Source organism: Alligator mississippiensis, chromosome 2 (genome assembly GCF_030867095.1).
Source record: "Alligator mississippiensis isolate rAllMis1 chromosome 2, rAllMis1, whole genome shotgun sequence".
NCBI classification, from domain to species: Eukaryota; Metazoa; Chordata; order Crocodylia; family Alligatoridae; genus Alligator; species Alligator mississippiensis.
The window spans coordinates 60,855,893-60,876,600 of NC_081825.1; the positions used below are offsets into that span (position 1 = coordinate 60,855,893).

Sequence of the window (20,708 nt, forward strand, 5' to 3'; positions counted from 1 at the left end):
CACGTATGAATTGCATGATGTTACCAATGGGATTTTTTTTACCAGAGCCCCAAAGGATTGACATGGCAACTTGTCCGATGTGGTATCAAGTGAACTTTAATAGTAAGCCCTATGCAATATTACAGATTTCCTCCCCATAACACAACCTGGCAAGTGGCTCCTTTAGACACTACAGCAGTAACTTTTGGTGATACCAGCCTTGGGTCCTCTGCTTGGTGTGTGGGATGTTTGTTTCTGGTTTTTCAGCTATTCGAGCAAAAAGTCTACAGTTTTTTGGGTTTTTTTAAGGAATATTTTTCATGTCCAAAGTCAAATCCAAATCCGTGAGTCATTCAAGAACCATATGTGACCCTACTACTGGCAAGCATCCTGTACATCTGCCTGGGGCTTCAGAAGCTTCCAAATCCTTTGACTGGCACCCTACATGTAGGCCTCAGCCTGGAAGCTTAGGGTTTGGATGCCCCCAACTTTTGCTTGCCCTCAGCTTTATGGCCGCAGGAGCAAGCTAGGGAGGAGTCTTCCATTTCCATAAAGTCAGTGTATAGCTGAGATCTTCCCACTGGAAGTGAAAGTGGGAGGCAAACTATGCATTACCTCAGTCAGGGTACTACCCCCTGCCAAGAAAGTGGTTTTGCCCTGCCAGTATGAAAACCATGTTGGTGGTCATGGTATTTCCCTCATGGTCATGGTATAGTTGCCCCTGTCTCCACAGAGATACAACACGAACACACAGCTTTCCCTTTGCTTCTTGATTACTTCTGTAACTTTCTTATCCCAAGTTGTCCAAATCCTTTAGCACTGTGCCAACCATTCCTTATATGGTACACCAATCCTATCCTACTTTTGGTTATCTTTCCTTACAGGGAAAGTGCTATACATTCCTCACTTACAGCATTCCCACTACAGCACTCCTTCCAAAGACTGTCAGGCACTCTGTTCAATTTTATTGCGTTGCTCAGGGAAAGCCTGGACTGTGGCTAAGCCTTAGCATAACTGAGGTTGCCTGCTACACATGAATACACCCCAGGTGACATGCCTTTGTTTCTTTTCGTGGCAAATGTGAATTTACGCCCCATGTCTACCTGAAGCTACGGTGCCGTATCAAGTGTAAAGTGCTCTGAGGCCTCTGTAGGGGCGGCAACGGAAGCGCAGGGTACCATTACTCTGAGTTTGAGGGCAACTCTCCCACAATGGGCACAAGATGGACCAAACCCAAGTTTCACCTCGGCTCTACAAGGGCGTTAAGGAACCTTCTTCAGGAAAGAGCTGTCCAAAAGCAGGTGACGAGATCCCCGGTTCACTAAAGAGGGGGCAGGAGGAAGACCGCGGCTCAGCCTGGCCAAGATGAAGCCAGCGGGAAGAGATGCAGCTGCAGACTGACGCTCGGTGTTGGTGGCAGGGCTGCCCAAAGCCGCGCCACTGGGCCGCGGGCCTCCCGCTGACCTCCCGGCAGAGCGCGAGGGCCAGGACGCGGCACTGCACGCGACCACACCGGATACGGCCCCGCTTGGGCCCGACGGTACGTAACACCCGACCTACTCACCTAGCTCTGATGGACTTCTGACGTCATAATGACGGTAGGGGGGAGGACATCACACACCCCACCCACCAGGATCCAGCCAACCGGAGAGATGGGGGTGGGAAACGCTGCGAGGCCCCGCCTCACTGCCAAGTTAGCCCCGCCCCCGCCCCCGCCCGCCCCCGCCCGCCTGCGTGACTTCCTATTGGCTCGTTCCAGTACCCGCCCTCCCCTGTGGTGGAGCTGAGCGGGCGGTGTGAGGTAAGCCGGCTACTGGCCCGCCGCTCCGCAAGGGGTCGCTCTCGCTTAGTAGCCTCCCCCAGTGCGGGCAGCGGCGGCTCCGGGGCGCCGCAGTCACGTGACGGGAAGCGGGTGGGCAGGGCAGGGCAGGGCAGGGCCGGGCGGCCGCGCAGGCGAAGAGGAGGCGTTGCGTGCCGGGTCCGGCGGTGAGAGCCAGGCGGCCGCGTCAAGGCTTGCCTGGGGTGCGGGGCGGCCCCGGACCCTGACCCGGGAGGGAGCGGGCCGTTGCCGGGGCTCTTCCGCTTGTTGCTTCGGGCGTGGCAGCGGGACGCAGAAGGCGGGGCTGGCGCTGGAGGACGATCTGAGCCTGAGGGGCAGGCTGGGGAGCGGATCCCCCCGATCCTCGCGCCCTGGGGTCTGAAGGCTTCCTGGAGCCGCCTGCCCGTGACCTGGGCTGAGGACCTGCCCGGCAGATGCAGCGCGGGGCTGCGGGGTTCTTCAGAGGTGGTTGCCTCCCGGTTTCTGCCACTCATTACATGTACTGCGTGGTTCACCAGCGAATGGTACAATAAAGCAGGCAGCTGCAAGTGCAAAGTGGTCACCACATGCTCAAAACGACTTTAGCTATAAAAAGGCAACCAGCTACCAAGTGCATGTTTGGGAACTGTAACAACTCTCTAGATCGTTTCTAGCCAGCTTTCATTTGAGCGCGCAGCAGGGCCCTCTGTCTAGGCACAGTGCACTGACCTGGGCTAGCAAATAGCTTAACCTGACAATGTTCCTCTGCTGAGGGATTTTTGAGGCATTGTCACTTTCCAGGTAAACTAGATTTGCCACTGCGCAATGTCCCTGATAGGTTCCATATAGTCAGAGAAGAAGCAGCTCCTCTTCTGCCTCTGCTTGTGATATTATTTTCTTCTAGACCAGTGATTCTCAACCCTTTTTTGGTATGGGACCCATTTGTAAACTTCGATGGCTAGTACCCCTCGCCTAACCTGCTACCCCCCACCCCGCAGTGTGTGAGGTGTAGGGGGCATGGGGCAGGGGTGGGCCCAAGCTGCCAACCTGCAAGGGAAAAGCCATTGTTCCCCATGTTTTTCTCTTTTAAAGGAGAATCCATTTCTAAAGTTTGTACTTTTCATATGGTCTTGCAACCAGTGGGGTTGAGAAATGTTCTGGAATGTGTTTAGGCCATGGTAGGGGTTAGCTTGTTAGCCAGAATTGGCCTTGGCTCCTTCGAAAGCCTATTCTTCAGACAATACTTTTCTCTCCAGTCTGCCCTACTTCATTCTGACTGGGCTGTCTTGGGTTGCAGCTGATGTTGGTGGTGTCCTGTTGCTGATTGCTTTGAAGAGTCTAACAAAGGGTTGGTGTTAGAAGCTGGATGGTGAATCCACAGAAAGATTGGTGCTGGGTGGGATTGATGTGCTCCTTGCTGATCTCAGCTGACTGAAAGGAGGCTGCTCTGTTTTGCCCAAGCAAGAAAGAAAGGCTATATTGCTTTTGTTTTTAGTCCCAGATAACAGCAGTTTGCCCCAGCTAGTTTGAAGGTGATAGGCATGTGGACCACTGAGGTCAAGTCTCTTCCTTCTGGACAAAGAGGTTTTTATTTCATTGCTACTGACCTTCTCAAATCTGGTGAGGTGTTCAATTAAACTCCAAGGTTTGAACTAGCTTGGATCAACGACAGAATGGATACATTTCAGGAGAAGGGTGAACTAGTTTTCCTTGTTTCAGTCAGTTTTGCCTAAGTTGGTTTTGAGACATCTCTTGTACGTTCAGGTGCTTGCTAACTTTACATTTACAATGAATTGTGGTTAGCTTTATTTTGCTAACACTAATAATGCAAAAGCAAGGCCTACAAAAATTGCTAACCACTAATCCGTAAGTTTTAAAAGATTGTTTGGTGTCTCACTCAACCCAGACAGTTAAAATACAGCACTTCTTACAGTGGCAGCACTTGTGGTGGTTAGTTTAATTTTTAACATTGTTTATAGTTGCTTTATTTTGGAATCAACTGGGTTAACTTTACAGTACAGAGCCCCAGCCTGGGGGTAGCTGCCTGAGTCTGTCCAGCAGGGTTGATGGGGAAGGTGTGAGCCTTCTTGGCTGCCCAGGGCTGGGTGGTCTCTGGTCCAGGCTCCCTACTTTCCTTCCTCTGCCCAGGGCAGGGCCACAGGACCATTCCAGGCCTGGAGAAATCATGCTGCTCCTCCCTGGCAGCTGGGCCCCAGGTCTTGGGAGCTGGACTCCAGTGCAGAGAAGGGCCTCTTCCCCTCTTGGTGCTGTTGCTGCCAGAGGCAGGGCAAGCCCCTGTGCCCCGTGGCGGAGGCTGAATGGGCCCAGCCCTGGGAAGGACAGGACCCGACTGGGCTGAGGGGCCAGGGGAAGACCCTGTTGCACAGAGCAGGGGGGAGTGGCTGCCCCTGCCCCTGGTCCTACCAGGCTCTGTCTGTAAGGTGTGGAACCTCAGGCACTTCAGGGTCTGCCCACCTCTTCCCACCTCAGTCACATCTCTGTAGAACTTGCCGTCTTTTACTGAGCCTGCCCCAGCCCTAGCCTGAAGTCTGCTCCATGCCAGTGCTTGGGACACAGCATGAGCTGCTCTGGAGTCCAGTCTGGCCTGCTGGTGAGGGGATGGGAGTAGGGATGGAGAATGGCTTGGGCCCTTGCATCTGGATCAGGCCCTCTGCACTCAAGGTCACCCCGGTTCACAGGAGGGAGCCCAGGTGTCCAGGGCCCCAGTGAGAAGGCATTATTATTGGTAAACATTATCGGCTATAACAGCCAAAGAAAGCTGATAGCTGATAATATAATTTTCCTTTTATCAGTGCTAGTTTGATAGCTAACTGATATATCAGTCCACCTCTAATTTTTTTTTAAATAGCTGTGCTAATTACTTGCATAGGATAAATTATTTTGTGCTGTGGCCCAAGGCCTTGTCCTAGGACTATAGTGTAAACAGTACTTCAGGGTTGATAGCATCACATGGCAGAGAGTTGGTTGGGATGTCAGATGCACACTGCTCTTTACACTGGATTTAAGGCCTTGTTTTAAAGGCACACAGTAGCCTGGGCTTTCCCTGTTTAAAATTGTGTAAAGCTGTGGAACTTTGGTTGACTGATGTCTTCAGGTGCAGTGGAACTTTCTTCTGTAAGAATTAAACTAGTCTGTGTAGAAGACACCTATGCTGAGGATTGGTGTGACATGGAAACAAACTCCTGCAGGAGTAAAGGACCATCAGAAACCTCATCTTCTGCTGCAAGTACAAGCTGTACTTTTTTTTTTTTAGTTTCGTCTTCTCTGACAAGCACATAACAGTGTATACACTTAAAAGCAAGAAATGAAAGCCCTACTAGAACTGCATTGTATATACTGTGCTTACCTGAGGAGAGGATGAAAGAGAACATGATTCATATTGTTTAAAGCACTACAGGTAGGTTTTTTGATGCCATAGTGATGAAGTCAGCCTAAGAACCTGGATGGAATAAAGCATTTGAGACATGAGCTTTATCTACTGCCATTGTTATCATTTAGTGCCTTTAGAGAAATCCCTGTGTACTGCTTTTAAAGAGCAAGCAATTGTGAACATTCAGCGTACTGGTAAATGCCAGGTTATTGGATCTTGCTTGTTGCAAAGATGTTCTTCACTGACTTCTGGGGAAACAAGAGGAGCATGGATCTGTTTGAATATTTTTCAAGACTTCAAAAACACATAGTGTGTAGTGATGGGTCAGATTTTTAGAGGAGTGATTTAGATTATCTGGTCCAATATTGGATTTTATGTTTTTACCACTATTTCTCATAGATGTAACTGAGTATATATCTTTAACATGCACACTGTGACTAGTGATTAAAAGTTTCTAAAAAATGTCAGAATCTGTTCTTAGGTGTTTCATTTAAAAAACAAACAAACCCTGATGGCTTTTCTTTCTGCCTCCAGCTAATTTGTAGTCTTACAGCACCAAAAACTGTCCAGCATTTGAGATGACCACTAGAATTCTGTAATTGTGTGTAGTGAGATTGAAGCGTTGTTCAAGGTCCAGGAAATATGAGGCAAGTGTTGTTTTGTTTGTTTGGTGATATGTTTTATTGAACCAATGGTATAGCTGGCAGAGAAGTTTGACAAGCATTTGGGCACAAAGCATCCTTGTTTATGTGTATGTGTTTATAAAATTAGATGTTAAGAATACAGTGAAAGTGTACTGTTAGTGGAATACAGATTGCCATGTCACCTGTCAATAAAGATTACCTTTGAATTGGGCAGCTCCCAGGGAGGTCTGAATACACTATTATTTCTCTGATGAGAGGTCTGATTGGAGTTCTTGGAACTCTTCCATTATTTTAAAGTCCTGGCTGCCCCCAGGATCCATATCAATCCTGATCAAAGCTGGTAACAAGTGCTGGAATAAAGAAATATAGTTTTTAAAACACATTAAACAATTTAGTGGCATATAATTAGTAAAAGCAATTCACTATCTCAGGGAATATATTTAGAAATGTGAACAAATTATAATCCTGGAGTCTTGATAAAGCTTTGTCTTCACTGTGAATATCTTTTCCCTCCCTGGTCCTCCCCACCCTTGCAAGGAAACAAAGGGCCAGATCACCATACCATAGAATAGCTTTGCTAGAGGCCCTGGATATTCTAGCACAGGTGCATAATACAATTGGAGACTTAATATGCAAAGTATAGCTTGTTCAGTGCATGGTCTGAGTGAGCCTCCCTAGCCTGCCCCTCCATACAGTGTCTTGAGAATGCACTCAAGTGCTGCAGACCACAAGCAAGGGAAGTACATTAGCAGCAATGCCATAACTTCCTATTTCTGACCAGCATTTCTGTGCCCTGCTTCCTGTCTCTGTTTCCTGTAATAAAAGCCAAGCACAGGAGGGTGGATAAGTTAGTCGACAGACTGTACTTCTTGTCCTAATGTATGGCAGTGTTGATACAAGCTTTAAGATGAGAAGGGTACAGGAGAAGTGGTACTGTGTCTCCATCTGGTTGGACGTTTGTACCCACAGGTCTTGAGAAGCCACTGTCGCGCAGCTTGGGATCAGTTGTTCCTGTCCCGCCCCCGATTCCCCTCAGGTACTGCCACTATTCGGGTGCCACCTTCCCTGGGAGACCCCTGATACTCGTCCGCCACTACTAGCTGTTCTCTTCAAAGAAGGGAGGCTCCCTCGTTGTTAGAATATCGTCAGGAGATATTGCCAGCAGATGTTCCTGAGGCTCCACCTCCCTTCCACCCCTTCCACATGCCAGCTAGTGGTGTTCAGCGGGATTGTAATTGCCATGGGTACTACTGTTGCTGTGCCTATTGATGTGCTTCTTCTATGACAGACTGCCATCAACATGCCTCTTTTGAAGCGAGGGCGTGTGCTTTGACCCCTTCTATGGTGGGCCTGGGACACTCCCGTTCTGCCTGCCAACGTTTATGGACTATTCAACTACAGGCCATGGTATGGCCAGTTAGCATTTCTTTTAATTTGGGCCTGGATTCTCCGAGGGCCCCTCTCCTTGGCTTCAGGGACAACCTGGGCGTTTGTCTTCTGCCCCAGGGGCAACTTAAAACACAGTGAAGAAGAAATAAAAAAACAAGATGGGGGATGTATAATATCCTCCCTACTCATGCGTCCTGCTTGTGTTGAAGTGATCCATCCCTTGATGTTCCTTCTGGTCTGGGCTTGGACTGTGGTCCAAGTCCTGGGGCAGACTCTTCTTCCAGACCCCTTCCCGGGTCCCAGCACTGGATTGCTCTGGCTGTGCCAGAGGGAGCATGTATCAGCTGCCTAGCTGTTGCTCCCCTGGTGTTCTCTATGCCACTGGCTCTTACCGGAGCCGGCCAGCGCTCTTCAATGACATCACCACTGTGTGCTGATCCCAGCCGCATCGAAAAGTGGCTGATGAGCCGTGTGGGCGGTTTGCTTTTTGGCAGCATGTTCCCCATTGCCATACCTGATGAAAGTAAGTTTTGTCTTGTTATGGGACTGTTTCTTTGTTGCCACAGCAGGGTTTCTCTGCTGTGTGTGTGTGTGTGTTGGGGGGGGGCTTGCTTCCCTCTCATCTCATCTCCCTGGGACAGGGTTAATCCTAAATATCAGTGTAGATGTGCCTGCTTGCCATAAAGTTCCACCTTCCAGTGATTTATTTATTTATTTATTTATTTATTTATTTATTTATTGAAATGTCACCCCACCCTTTTGTTTTAGTCTTTTTCTCACCCTAGTTTATCCAGCTTTTTTAAGGGGCTTCTACATATGTACCCATGGTTTAAAGAACTGATGCCAGACCTTAATGTCTTCCTTATAGAGCTCATGCAGCTCTTCACATCACCTTACTACCAAGGTGACCTTCTTGTCTTTTTCGTTTCAGCCAGAAGAGTCATCACGTATTTAAGTAATTGTGACTCATAGTATCTCAAAGAGATGGGGTTTTGGTGAGGCTTATAGACTTTGGTGGCTTGTACACGTGATGGGGGTTTAGTGCTCCCTAAATTGAAACGATTGGTTTTTAAATGGTGTTTCAATTAAGGGAATTCTGTCATGTCACAGTGACAGCCCTCTGTCAACTCATTCACCCCCTTGCTGCTGTAGCCAGGCTCCACCAGAAGAAAAAAAAAAAGCAATGAGGGGCCTGATCCTTTATTTTTTTCCCCAGAGCCTGCCCACCTCTCCCATGGCCAGGGGGTGAGCATCCGGCAGGCCCTGAGCTGCAGGGGGGCCTAGACCTTCCCTCCGCGGTGGTGGCACCCCCCAGGCAGCACCTGCCTGCTAACAGCCCACCCAGGTGGTCCTGGGGGGCGCCGCCACTGTGGAGGGAAGGACTAGGCCCTCCCCGCAGCTCAGGGGCTGCACAACCCGACAGCAGCTTGTGCAGGCAAGCTCTGCTGAGGGGGGGAAAAAAAAAGAAAAGCGGTGAGGGGCCTGATCTTTTTTTTTTTTTTCTTTTTTCTTTTGGTTTCCCCCCCACCCCCGCCAGAGCCCATCCACATCTCCCATGGCTGGAGGATGAGCTGCTGGCAGACTGAGCGGTCCCTGAGCTGTGAGGGGCCCCGGTCCTTCCCTCCAGTGGTGGCGCCCCCTGGGACAACAAGGGTGGGCTGCTACCAGGTGGGTGCTGCCTGGGGGGTGCTGCGACCATGGAGGAAAGGACTGGGCCTCCCTGCAGCTCAGGGCCACCCAGGGGGCTGGGGGTGCTGGTGGGCAGGGACAGTGCATGGGGTGCTGGAAGCCTGCTAAACCAAAGCTTCCCTGAGCGCATCTGGGCTTCCAGCACCCTGTGCACCATTGCAATTTGTTCAGGGTTCTCTACAACCTGTGGGGAATTTACTAATAAACCAATTTTCTTCTATTCTGCTTCTGGGGTGATTTAGTACACCCTCTCTCACTGGGGAATTAACTTCTTATTCTTCCATCATTCCAAAGCATGGCAGGTGAGCCCCAGGGAGAGAAATTTCGTTATTCACTCCCATCCGGCCACATCCATTAATGTACAGGGTTTCTCCTTAAATGCTTTATGTACACTTAACTTGGCAGCAAAATTGGGTACAAATTGGGACAACAATATTAAAGTAGCTGTGTAGTTGGTAGCCCCTGGACTTGTGGCAGCTTTCCAGAAAGGCAGTGCTTTTATTAGTCACTTGTAGCAGGATCTTTGTGGACATGAACTGGAAGAAGAAAGACAGTAGCTTACTAACATTTACTATGGTTCTTTAAGATTGTGTAGCTCCCATGACCTACCTTTTGTTCATGCCATTTGATGTCCTCTTTACTTGGGATTCTGAATTAGTGAGAGATGGTTATAGTATTTGTGCTCTTTGTGCCTCTGGTGGTGAGAGCCTGAGGATGTGTAGAGCAGGCATGGTCCTAGGTAACCAAGGATTCTGATATTGTAACATGAGGTGTAGGTATCCCAGGAGCCCTTTCAATGTAGACTCTCCAAAAAGCCATAGTTACTGTATGGTAAATAACCATTCTTTTTCATGTTAACTAGCATTGTCCTAAATGTGCTTGAACAGAGAATAACTATTTTAAACCTGTTTTCCAGCTGAGAGAAAATGACTGCAATCAAACATGCTTTACAGAGGGACATTTTCACTCCAAATGATGAACGTTTATTGAGCATTGTGAATGTGTGCAAAGCAGGAAAAAAGAAGAGAAACTGCTTTTTGTGTGCCACAGGTGTGTCTCAGTCAACATACAGAGCAAGGGTTTTTTTTTTTTGTTACCTTTTCAGTATTATTCACTTTAAGTAAAACATGTATAAATAGTTGCATTTCACTTCTTTTCATACTGCAGTATGCTTGTATCCCATATGGAACATGTGGTTCCACTTACAACAGGCAGTGTGTGTTAAGTATGGGGTGAAAATAAGTCAGGTTTTTGTAATATAAGTTTTTCTACTTTCACTGCAGTATGCCAGTGTAATTTAAGATGAATTGAAATTACATGTGATGGTTGGTCCAGACTGAGGACTATCAAACTGAATGGTGGCCTTAGAAGGGGGGGTGCTCACCACCCTGGTTAGTGCCCTGATATATTGGGTGTTAATTTTCATCAAAGTTGAGTAGCTCAGAGAGCATTGCCAGCTGGAAGCATAGCCATTTAAACTCAGTTGGCTCAAGTAAGCAGGCTAAATGAGAGAGCAGGGTGTTCTGATGAGAACTTCCCCTCCAGAACTATCTGAAAGGTGTTTTCAAAGAGGATGGAGCTAGACTTTCATCTGCCACCACTGAGAACAACAAGAAGCAATGGTTTCAAGCTGCAGCAAGGGAAGTTTAGGTTAGATATTAGGAAAAACTTTCTTACCAGGAAGGTAGTAAACCACTGTAGCATGATACCCAGAGAGATTGTGGAATCTCCATCCTTGGAGGTTTTTAAGACCCAGCTAAACAAAGCCTTGGCTGGGATAATCTAGTTGGGGATGGTCCTTCTTTGAGCAGGGTTTGGGACTGGATGACCTCCTGAGGTCCTTTCCAACCCTAATTTTCTATGATTCTGTGATTCTAACCCCACCCCTTCCACCCTACAACCCTCCCCCCCCCAAAAAAAAACAAACAAAAAACACACAACCAAAAAACCCAAAAACTTGGAGCAGAGGGATTAATTTCAAACTTGACTTTTGCTTTGTGTTCTACTCCAGTCCTGTAATAGTGTGGTTTTGGCTATGGATTGGATTTTTGATGAGAGAAGAGGGTTGGCATGACTAAAATTAATCTACATTTTTGCTTTACATTATCTCTGCAGTTCATTTTACTCATTTTACTCTTACATAGGCCTAAAAAACAAAGTATGAGTTTATCATGTCTAGCAGATTAACTGAGGAACATATGTGTGTAAAGTACTAGAACTAGCAGCTGTGTAGAGAGCCATATCCATGAATCTTGGTTTAGAATCGAGCCTTATTTTTGGAAGGATGCCTTTACATTGGATTGAAACTATAAGCTAATTCTGAGAAAAAGAATCTGAATCTGTACAGGTTTTCCAGGTTTAAATGTAGCCAAGAAGCAGAAGACATTATTTCTGCCTAATAGATTTCACCCTTCATTTGAAATTACTTCTGTTTTTTACTTAATAGTAACAACTGAACGGCCAGTGCAGGTAAATGTGGTGAAAGTGAAGAAATCTGATAAAGGAGATTTCTACAAAAGACAGACAGCATGGGCACTTCGTGATCTAGCAGTTGTGGATGCCAAAGATGCTATTAAAGTATGTGTGTGTTTCCATTTTTGTGAACTGTGTCGAGCCTGAGTTAACTTCCTTGAATGTGAACTCTAGACTCATACTGAATGGGGTGCTGAGGTAATAGTCATGTGCTTATTGTGCCTGTACCTTTTGTCTGGCCCTTACACATGTATTTGAATTCTGGTAAACTAAACTGTAGGAGTCCAGCAAAGTTTGAACTTCTGTATAGTGTGCTGTCAGTGATATCTCAGATGGGTAGAGCTTGGCCTAGGCCAGGAACTGAGAGAGAACCATTTTTTTTTTTTTTTTTTTTTTTTTTTTAGTCTTTACCCAATTAGAGCCCTTTGTCACATTTTCCAAATTCAGGTTTCCTTGAAACAGAGCACCTTTGTAGAATGAAAGCTTGACTGTAGATTTATTATTTGTGCTGAGTTCTATGCAGTTCCTGTACCAGAATGCACTCTGAAACTGTGGAGCTGAACAATATATAAGAATCCAGATAAGATGTGTCTAAAACTATTTCTGTGAGGGATGCATTGATAAAGATTTTCTTGGCTGATACTGATGGCCAATTATTAACCAGCCATGTTGGCCTATACCAATCTGATAGCGGATTTTTAGGAATGCAGCCGGGCAGCGTGGAGAGCAGTGTCATGCCGGTAAAATGGGGGTGGGGAGTGCAGATTAAGGTCCCCATGGTGAGGGAGGGATTGGGGCAGGGGCAGGAGTGGGTGCTGTGCAGCCAGGGCTGTGAATGGAACCTCCAGGGGAGGATGGAGCCCTGAGTGGCTTGTTTGGGAGGTGGAAAGATGGGGGTGGCCCCTGTTGCTGCGTGCACCCCTGGAGGAGGCATGGGGGGCATGTGGGCCCCTGGATTTGTGTGAGGGTGAAGGTGGGTTGCTTGATGTGGGTTTGGGGCTAGGGGCTGCAGCAGGCTCTTCCCAGTGGAGGGGCTGTACTCAGGGCAGGTTGGGGCGGGGCAGGGCAGGCTCAGCTGCAGCAGAGCACGGTGCCCAGAGCAGGGCCAGCACTAGCAGGGAGCTTGGGGGGCTACAGGCACCCCAAAATTCCTTGTAGCTACCCTTCCCAGTGCTGTTGCCCATACCGAACACAGCCCCAGTCCAGCCCCCCCGCCAGGAAGAAGCTGTCTCAATCCCTGGCCCTGAGCCCACAGTAGGCAGCCCCTGGCCCTGTGCACATATCTGGGGGGCACATGCCCACCATGCCTCCCCTAGGGGGCCACTCAGAAGTGGGAAGCTACTCCTGTGTCGTCGTCCATGTGTCGGCTGCCCCCCCCTCCCCCCCCCCCCCCCCCCCCGACAAGCTGCCTGCAGCTCTGCCCCACACCCTGCCCTGGTTGGGCAGCCCCTGCCCTGCTGCCTCCCTCACCATAGGGGCGATGATCTGTGACCCACCCTATGCCCTTTCCTTCCCCAATGTCCCTTTTCCCCATGGACTTACTGGCCAGATGCTGCCCTCCAAGCTGCCAGGCTACATTCCTGGCTGTGCAAATGCTGCGGCTATGTGTGTGCATGTGGCATTTATTGGTGAAATTATCGGCCAAAAAATGCTGATTGCTGCTGCTGATAATTTTGCTGTTATCACTGCTGATCTGATATGGGACCAATTATATAGGTGCACCTTTAATTTATGTGCAAAGGTAACCTTTTATAACCCTCCTCTGAGAGCTTTGGCTACTTGTTGAAAAGCATACTGTCCTGAGGTATTCTCTAAATTGTGTATGTCCATAATAAACTTCTTTCTGGCTCTGTTCTATATGGAAGGCCAAAATTCTTTCTTTCTTAGGAATACTTCAAATCTCTGGACTAGGCCTGTTCCTTGATATGGTGGAGTAAAAATACAGATTCCTCATCCATTCATCCCTTCCTTAGTGTTTGTCAGCTGGTGTTATGTAGGAATTCGAGGTGCACCAGTATGGCGGCCCATATTATATTGGCACTGATAAAAGGAAGATTGACAGTATTGATGATTGGCTTTTTTGGCTGATGTGGCCGATAATGTTGCCAATAAATGCTGTGTGCCTGTGAGCAGCTGCAGCATGCATGCAGTCAGAAATGCAGCCCGGCAGCTTGGAGAGCAGCGTCTGGCTGGTAAGTGTGTGTGGTGGGGAGCAAATAGAGGCCCCTGTGGTGAGGGAGGGAGTGGTGCAGGGGCAGGCACTACCTGGGCAGGGCAGGGTGCAAGACAGGGCTGTGAGCGGCTAGTCAGAGAGATGTGGGGATGGGGGTTAACTTCTGCTGCTGCACACACCCTGTGGGAGGCATGGCAGGGAATGTGCCCTCCTGGATCTGTGTGCAGGGTAAGGGTGGGCTGCCTGCTGTGTGCTTGGGGCCTGCTGTGTGCTTGTCAGGCTCTTCCCAGTGGGGGCTGGGCTGGGGCTCTGCTCGGGGTGGGCAGGTGAGGTGGCGGCAGCACTGAGAGAGGTGTGGGGTGGCTATAGCTATCCCAAAATTCACTGTAGCTCACCTGTAGCTCCTCCCAGTGCCATTGCCTGCCCTACCCGCCCCAAGTGCAGTTGCAGCCCAGACCCTGCTGGAAAGAGCCTGGTGCCACCCCAGCCCTGAGCATGCACTGGGCAGCCTGCCCTCATCCTGTGCACAGATCCAGGGGGCACATGCCCTCCGTGCCTCCCCTGGGGTGCGTGCAGCAGCTGGAGCTGCCCTTCCTCCTCCCTGCCCTCCACATGTCCTGGATGAGCTGCTCATGTCTCTGTCCCCTGCCTCACCCCAGTTGGGCAGTGCCTGCCCCTGCCCTTGCCCCAGCCTCACTCCCGCTCTCCCTCACTGTGGGAGCCTTGATCTGCCGCCCCCCCCACACCCCCCTCCCCACCTTTTCCCTCCCCCCACACAGACTTATCAGCCGGACACTTGGGCTGCATTTTGGCAATCAGATTGGTATCAGCCAATGTGACTTGTTAATAATCAGCCATTGGTATCAGCCCACAAAATCTTAATTGCTGCACCCCTAGTAGGAATAATCTAAAAGTTAGATTTGTCTGCTAATTGAAGACCTTTGGATTTCCATCAAAAGCAGAGTAAGTATACTTCCTTATTTAGTGTTTAAAATGCATGGTGGCTAACTTTTTTGATAAGACTAAAATTGAAAAGTAAATCTAAGTTTTGTTTTAGGAGAGTTGCCAGAACTCCCTCAGGCTTAGTGAAAATAGTACATTTTTTTTTATTTTGGGACTGTTCATCCTGTTGGTAAAGCTGATATGTTTCAAATATATGTACATTATGCTTTGTGGGTGTGGACAGATGAACAAAATATATTAAGTTAAAAGCTTTTGAAGGAATGTGCTATGCATTAGCTGCCTTATATTAACTTTTTCATGTGTGTTGCTTCTCCCCTGAAGTAAATAAAAACTGAATTGTGGTAATAAGTTCCCTTTCACTCAAGGGTAAGCTTCTGTGGTTTATTTGTTGCTTACCTGGATATAGGAATGGATGCACAAAACAGTTACCATGGAGTAACTGATGCTTGGTTAAGCCCTTTTACTCTTTTAATTCAGCATAACTAGCTTGTGGATAACCTGTAAAACAGGGTTTGGCAACCTGTGGCCTGCAAAGCCATTGGATTTGGCTCTGTGGAACCAAGGGGTCTTTGGCAGTTAGGTGAATCCTACTCCCTTACATACTGTAGCTGAGTGCTTCATCTGTGCTGTGCTGCAGCTGGATGGAGGGGAGAAGTGACAGCAGCCAGATCCTTGCACTGGCCCTCCACAGGCCCAAGCTGGGTCATTTGGACTTACCTCCAAAAAATGTTGGTGACAACTGCTATGAGGTATGTATAAATTCACATCCACATGAAAAGTGGTAATGATGCAAAGTTAAGCACTCAGAAGTTAAATGCCAAAATGATTTACCTGCGTAATTTTAATTTGGTTCCTTTATGACTATATGTGATGTATAGTTTCTTAAATAATGTGGTGTTTCTCCTTACCACCCCCAGACATACACTTTGTGTATCATCTATAATGCTTACTATTCAAAATTGTGTTGCCATATCTTTTTATAATGTACCATTAGTTATCACACTTGTTTGCATGAGCTGCAGGGGAAATGCCTTCTTTTACTTCATCTTATAGGAAATATTTAAAATGAAGACTTCAGTTCCCATCATCTTGAGTTTCATGGCACATGTAGAAGCAAATGGCAGTTTCACTTTTAGAGAATCTAATAGCATTGAGAGGATGAGCACATCTGACTGTGTAACTGTTTCATTAGGAGGGGATGAGGTGTTTGTATCAGCATATGTTCAGTGCAGAGTTGGTACCGGGTGCATAAGTGGCTGTAAAAAAGAAAGCTTTTAAACAAGTGTCAAGGTGGTATTCCCGTCATTGGATCCAATGGGATAAATTATGTATAAAAAAGATTGAATTGTTTACTTTTGCAAGTGACCTGTTTCATGGAACACTAAAACAAAATTAACTGCATCTTTTTGTAAAGATTTGCTAATTTGGTCATTTATCCTCAAGTGCTTATATCCTTGGAGGATCAGCAACATTTTAAATCTCTAAAATACAGAAAAAGTTAATTTCAAATAAATTCCTGTAGAAGTGGAGCAAGGAATGATTTTTATGGCTTCCTATGGATTCCACTGCTGATTCTGGTGGTTGGCAGGTAAGACAAGTATATCTGCTTTGGTTAGTCTATAAAGTACAAATCTACCCTGCCTCCTACAGGTAAGAAGGCCAGCTAGTATTAGCAAATGGGTTCCTAAATCTAGCATACATTTCATACCCTGTGCCAGTGTCACTAGTCCTAGTTGAAGAAAATGTTCTTTCATCTCAGTCTGTAGTCTTTGCCTAATGGTTTGGTTCAGATTTTGCCCCATACAGTCCATTTTGGATAATTTACCATTTGTTGAAGTCACTTAGGCTCTCCTTGATTAAGGTGTATTTCTTGGTTATATTTACCCTTCTGATGACAGCTGTAAAACTTCCATTCATCCCATCATCACAGAATTTTTCTAAATACTAGTTATGGTCTCTTTTCAGTCAAAGAACTAATTCTGATTGGTGAGCCTAATGTCTTGTCTTTTGTCTTGCAGGAAAATCCTGAATTTGACTTGCATTTTGACAAGGTGTACAAATGGGTTGCCAGCAGCACAGTGGAAAAGAATACTTTCATTTCATGCATCTGGAAACTGAATCAGAGATATCTTAGAAAGAAAATTGACTTTGTAAATGTTAGTTCCCAGCTTTTGGAAGGTATATTTAAATCATGTATATTTTTAAAAATGACACTTTTCTCTTTTTACACTTACGGTAAAATATTCACCAGACACGCATGCACGCAGGAAGTAATGCAAAATCAGTTTTTGAGGTAGCAAATAATAGGAGCTCCTTCTGCCCAAATTGGTAAAGATCGTTCCATATATTCAAGTATGGATTAGAAGAGGAGATCCACTGCTAAGATGGAATAAGTTGATTTTATGGCTTAAACCAGGGGTCAGCAACCCCCAGCTTGAGCCTAGGCTGCTCCCAGCAGATGGCTGGGAAGCTGCAAGCCCTGCTGCAAGTAGACTAGGCTCCATGGGCTGGCTGCAAACAGCTGCTCCGGGCTCTGGCATGTAAGTACACCGGCACCTTCAAAGGTAGACATTGTGGCTTTTTCAGCACTCTGGCCAAAAAATATTGCCTACCTCTGGCTTAAACAGTCTATATACTGTATGCCTAGTGAATATTGAAAGAATGTTTCCCCAGCACCAGCAGGCTTTATTTAGTAAGTGTAAACGGAGGACAACTGTATTCTCATTCTGGCCTTTCATTTGCCTTTGTGCACTTTATAATTTTTTGTGTCTTATATAAGCTTGTGCAAGCTTTTCTCTTTGCTTTTGCTTAGGATTCTTCCAGCTCAGAGCAATCTAATTTCCATACATGAATGTTGGAGAGCTTGTGTCATATTTAATTGCATACTTACCTACTAATTATTTGTTTAGCAGCCTTTGATATATCAGACTAACAGAGCTGAAGCTGTTCTGTTTTAAAATAACATGGCTAACTGTAAAAGGCAAAATGACTTGCCTTGTTATAATTCTGAATGCAGCTTAAAATGGAAATCATGTGTATTAACATCAGAAATGGAAAATTTCCTAAACTGTTATTAAACAATTGAAGTTTTTGTAAATAAGCTTGAGTCACTAGACTCAAATATTGTTGATGGAGTTGGAGGGAGGAAGTCCCATGGGAATCTGCTTTTTTCATGTTGAATTCTAACTTTTCAAACTATTGTGATGTTATAACATTCAAATTTATTGCCATTAAAAACACCAATGTTCATACTCTGCCTAGCTAATATTCTTTGCTTCCTTTCCTCTGCTTTTTCATACCTTTTTATTCTCCAGAACTGCCTAAAGTTGCAGAAGGTGCGTAACACCTTTTCCTTTACTCTTCTGTGAATCCATTACTTTTTTGTAATTTTAAGTTGCTTTTGTACTTCTGAAATAGTTTGAATATGCTTTCTAATTGTGAAAAGAAATAACTTCGAGACATCGATATAGGGCTGTATTAACATCTTGTACACCATTTCGGTCAACCTTTGGATGACTGCTTCCTTTGAAAATAAGGAATATAGATGTTTACTGTCTCTTACTCTAATGCAATAATTTCTTCATTATTGTGACAAAAAAGGACAGTGAAGGCCTTTGGCAGTTACCATTTATTATTTGTTTGGACTTTTTAATAGCTTCTTGAAGTATAATTCTCACTTCCTTCATTACTGCTTGTTCCCATGAGAAATTTTGTTGAGCACCAGCTTGAGTCCTAATGACTGAGTCCAATGTTTGTTTACATAGCAAATTACTTTTCTGTTAATTGCTCTTAGCATAATTTGAAGCACAGGGAAAGATATTTACAGGAAGTGGTAAAATTTAGGTTCCTAAATACTAAATCACTTCATTTTTTTAAAGGGCACAAAGAACCCAGTAGCTCCTGCCAACTTTAGTAGGAGTTATTTGATTCTTAACCTGGAAGATCAGGCTACTTAGGGGACTTTATGGACAAGTTAAAAAAATACCTAATGTATTTTTAAATTCAGGAGTAATGCAGAATAATGTGCATATTGCATTTCAGTTTGGGTATAGCTGTTTTGCTATTGGCATGTCTAAAAATTTCCAAAACTGTTGCTATAAAATGGCAAATGTTAGTATTTTAAATTACCAGAAACCTATATTACCAATCTTAGAGATTCAGAAATTTGAGTCGGTCACCAAGAACATGAATTGCTTAAAAATCATGACAAAAAATTCTGGGGAGATCTCTTTTCCTTTCCATACAATCAGTTGGTGAGGACTAATTTAATTTAATTTTGCTTGATGAGGTATTAAATATGTCAGGGAATTATTTATACCTAGATGTGAGCTGACTCTGTGTATGTAACTGTTGGTAAAAGTTACTGGAGGTAGGGTTGGGACCCCTTATTTAGGATTAGGAAGGCAGGTGTAGTTAAAAAGAAGCTTCTGGATATCAACTCTGTTGTCAGTTATAGCCCAACACCTAGCTTTCCTGTGTAGGTAATAGAAGAAAGTGTTTATGTTAAGTCCCAGTAATTCTGAACTTAGATGTCACCCACTAATGCCAAATTAATAGAGATGTTGGTATTATCTGTAGTTTTCTCTTGCCCTGTGTATATCAAGTCTCCTGACTGTCTGCTAGCTTTGTTAGCACACTTCAGAAATGGTGACTGAGGTTTTCTTGACTAATTCCTGGAATCTGGCAGAAATGGATTGGAAAGGTCTGTGATAGTTTTCTTCATCTCTCTGCGAAATCCCTAAGCATTATGGATGAGTGCTTGCTTTTTCTTTCCAGTGGATGAAGCATGAAATTCAGTAGAATTCTATTTGTTCCCCTATCATTGAAGAAGTAAAAGTATTTTCTTTTGGCAGATCTAATGCAACATCTGCAAGCACGTTTTAGAAGAATTCTAGAATATGACAGAAATAAAGCCCAGTGAACATTCTCAGTGTCAGTGTAAAAGAACAGTCATGTCCCTTGTAAAGCACTAACTGAGTCTTAAACCAACACAAATTATTGATATGGGGATGGCTATGTATACTTTGACTGCATTAAAAAAGTTTGGAAAATTTCACCCATCAGTGAATTTTGGGAATCTCATCACTAAAATGCTATGAGTGACTTTGAAGAATATGGAGTTTTTGGATGTCTGTGTGCGTGCATGCTTTTGTAACACATGTTTGCTGTCCTCTTATTTAATATGGCTTTGACTATTAGTCCATCTAATTCACTTCATTTAAAGGAGGTTGAATATATTTATCTAACTGTAAAATGGTAGTACTGTTCCCTGTTTGCCAGATAGATGCATTTATTTTGGGCTTCTTTCCCCTTCTTCATGTAAGAATCTGTTCCAAGTGGAGAGAATCAGAGCGTAACAGGAGGAGATGAAGAAGCTGTAGATGAGTATCAAGAGCTAAATGCAAGAGAGGAGCAGGATATTGAAATAATGATGGAAGGCTGTGAATATGCTATCTCCAATGCTGAAGCCTTTGCAGAAAAATTATCCAGAGAGCTGCAGGTGCTAGATGGGGTAAGGATTTCTTGTAAAGATTTACTGATAATGGGTTAGCATGTCTGGTTAAATTCAGTCATTGGCCATCCCTCACGGTCAAGGATGATGTTTTTCCATGATTTTCATATCTGTGTGTCTGAAGATGACTGGCAAGTCTTATCTGGAATTGACAGACTGTTGCAACTCCAGGCATGTGTTTTTATGTGGCATGGGTGGCTGTAGGTTCTTGGTTCAGTCTGCGACACGTGGTTTCTACCACTCCTGTTTTTCCATCTCCGGTTGTCATCGTGAGGTTTCAAAGTCATCAGCAACCCCTCGTAGTCGAGGCTGATTGTCTTCCAGGACTGTCTTATGTGTGGGTCTGAAGATGGTTGATAAGGCCAATCCAGGATTGACAGGTTCTATTGCAACTTTGGTACGTGTTTCATTGTGGGGTGGATGGTTCTGGATTCCTGATTTGGCCCTTGACATGCTTCTTTTGCTGCTCCCACTTTTCCATTTCCTGTTGTTGTCATGAGGTTTCAAAGTACTGAGATCCTTGCAGCAAACTCTTGCTCCATTTGAGCCAGTCCTGGGTGATTTGCCTCCTATGAATTGATGTTGCATTTTTTTCAAGTTGGCCTTGAGGAGGTCCTTGGTTAACTTTGAGGACATCATTAGTTCAGTGTAATACACTTGTCATATTAATTGCTGTTTTAAAAATGGCATATTTTATG

At 45.5% G+C, this 20,708-nt stretch overlaps 1 protein-coding gene across 6 annotated transcripts in view; it reads left to right on the top strand.

Moving 5' to 3' along the window:
* Nucleotides 1-1,873: 1,873 nt before the first annotated feature.
* The window catches only part of EXOC1 (exocyst complex component 1), a 55,987-nt gene continuing 37,152 nt past the window's right edge, over nt 1,874-20,708 (top strand). For 2 of the 6 annotated variants that reach the window (XM_019481250.2, XM_019481254.2), the window contains exons 1-7: nt 1,894-1,965; nt 5,052-5,195; nt 5,703-5,815; nt 9,807-9,940; nt 11,337-11,467; nt 16,517-16,676; nt 19,823-20,010. In XM_019481250.2, coding sequence (XP_019336795.1) covers nt 9,817-9,940; nt 11,337-11,467; nt 16,517-16,676; nt 19,823-20,010 — 603 coding nt within the window. In that variant the 5' untranslated portion in view covers nt 1,894-1,965; nt 5,052-5,195; nt 5,703-5,815; nt 9,807-9,816. Of the gene's footprint in view, nt 1,966-2,299; nt 2,323-5,051; nt 5,196-5,702; nt 5,816-9,806; nt 9,941-11,336; nt 11,468-16,516; nt 16,677-19,822; nt 20,011-20,708 lie in introns of those variants that run through there. The other 4 variants (XM_014594896.3, XM_019481252.2, XM_014594895.3 and 1 more) reach the window with 4 other exon arrangements.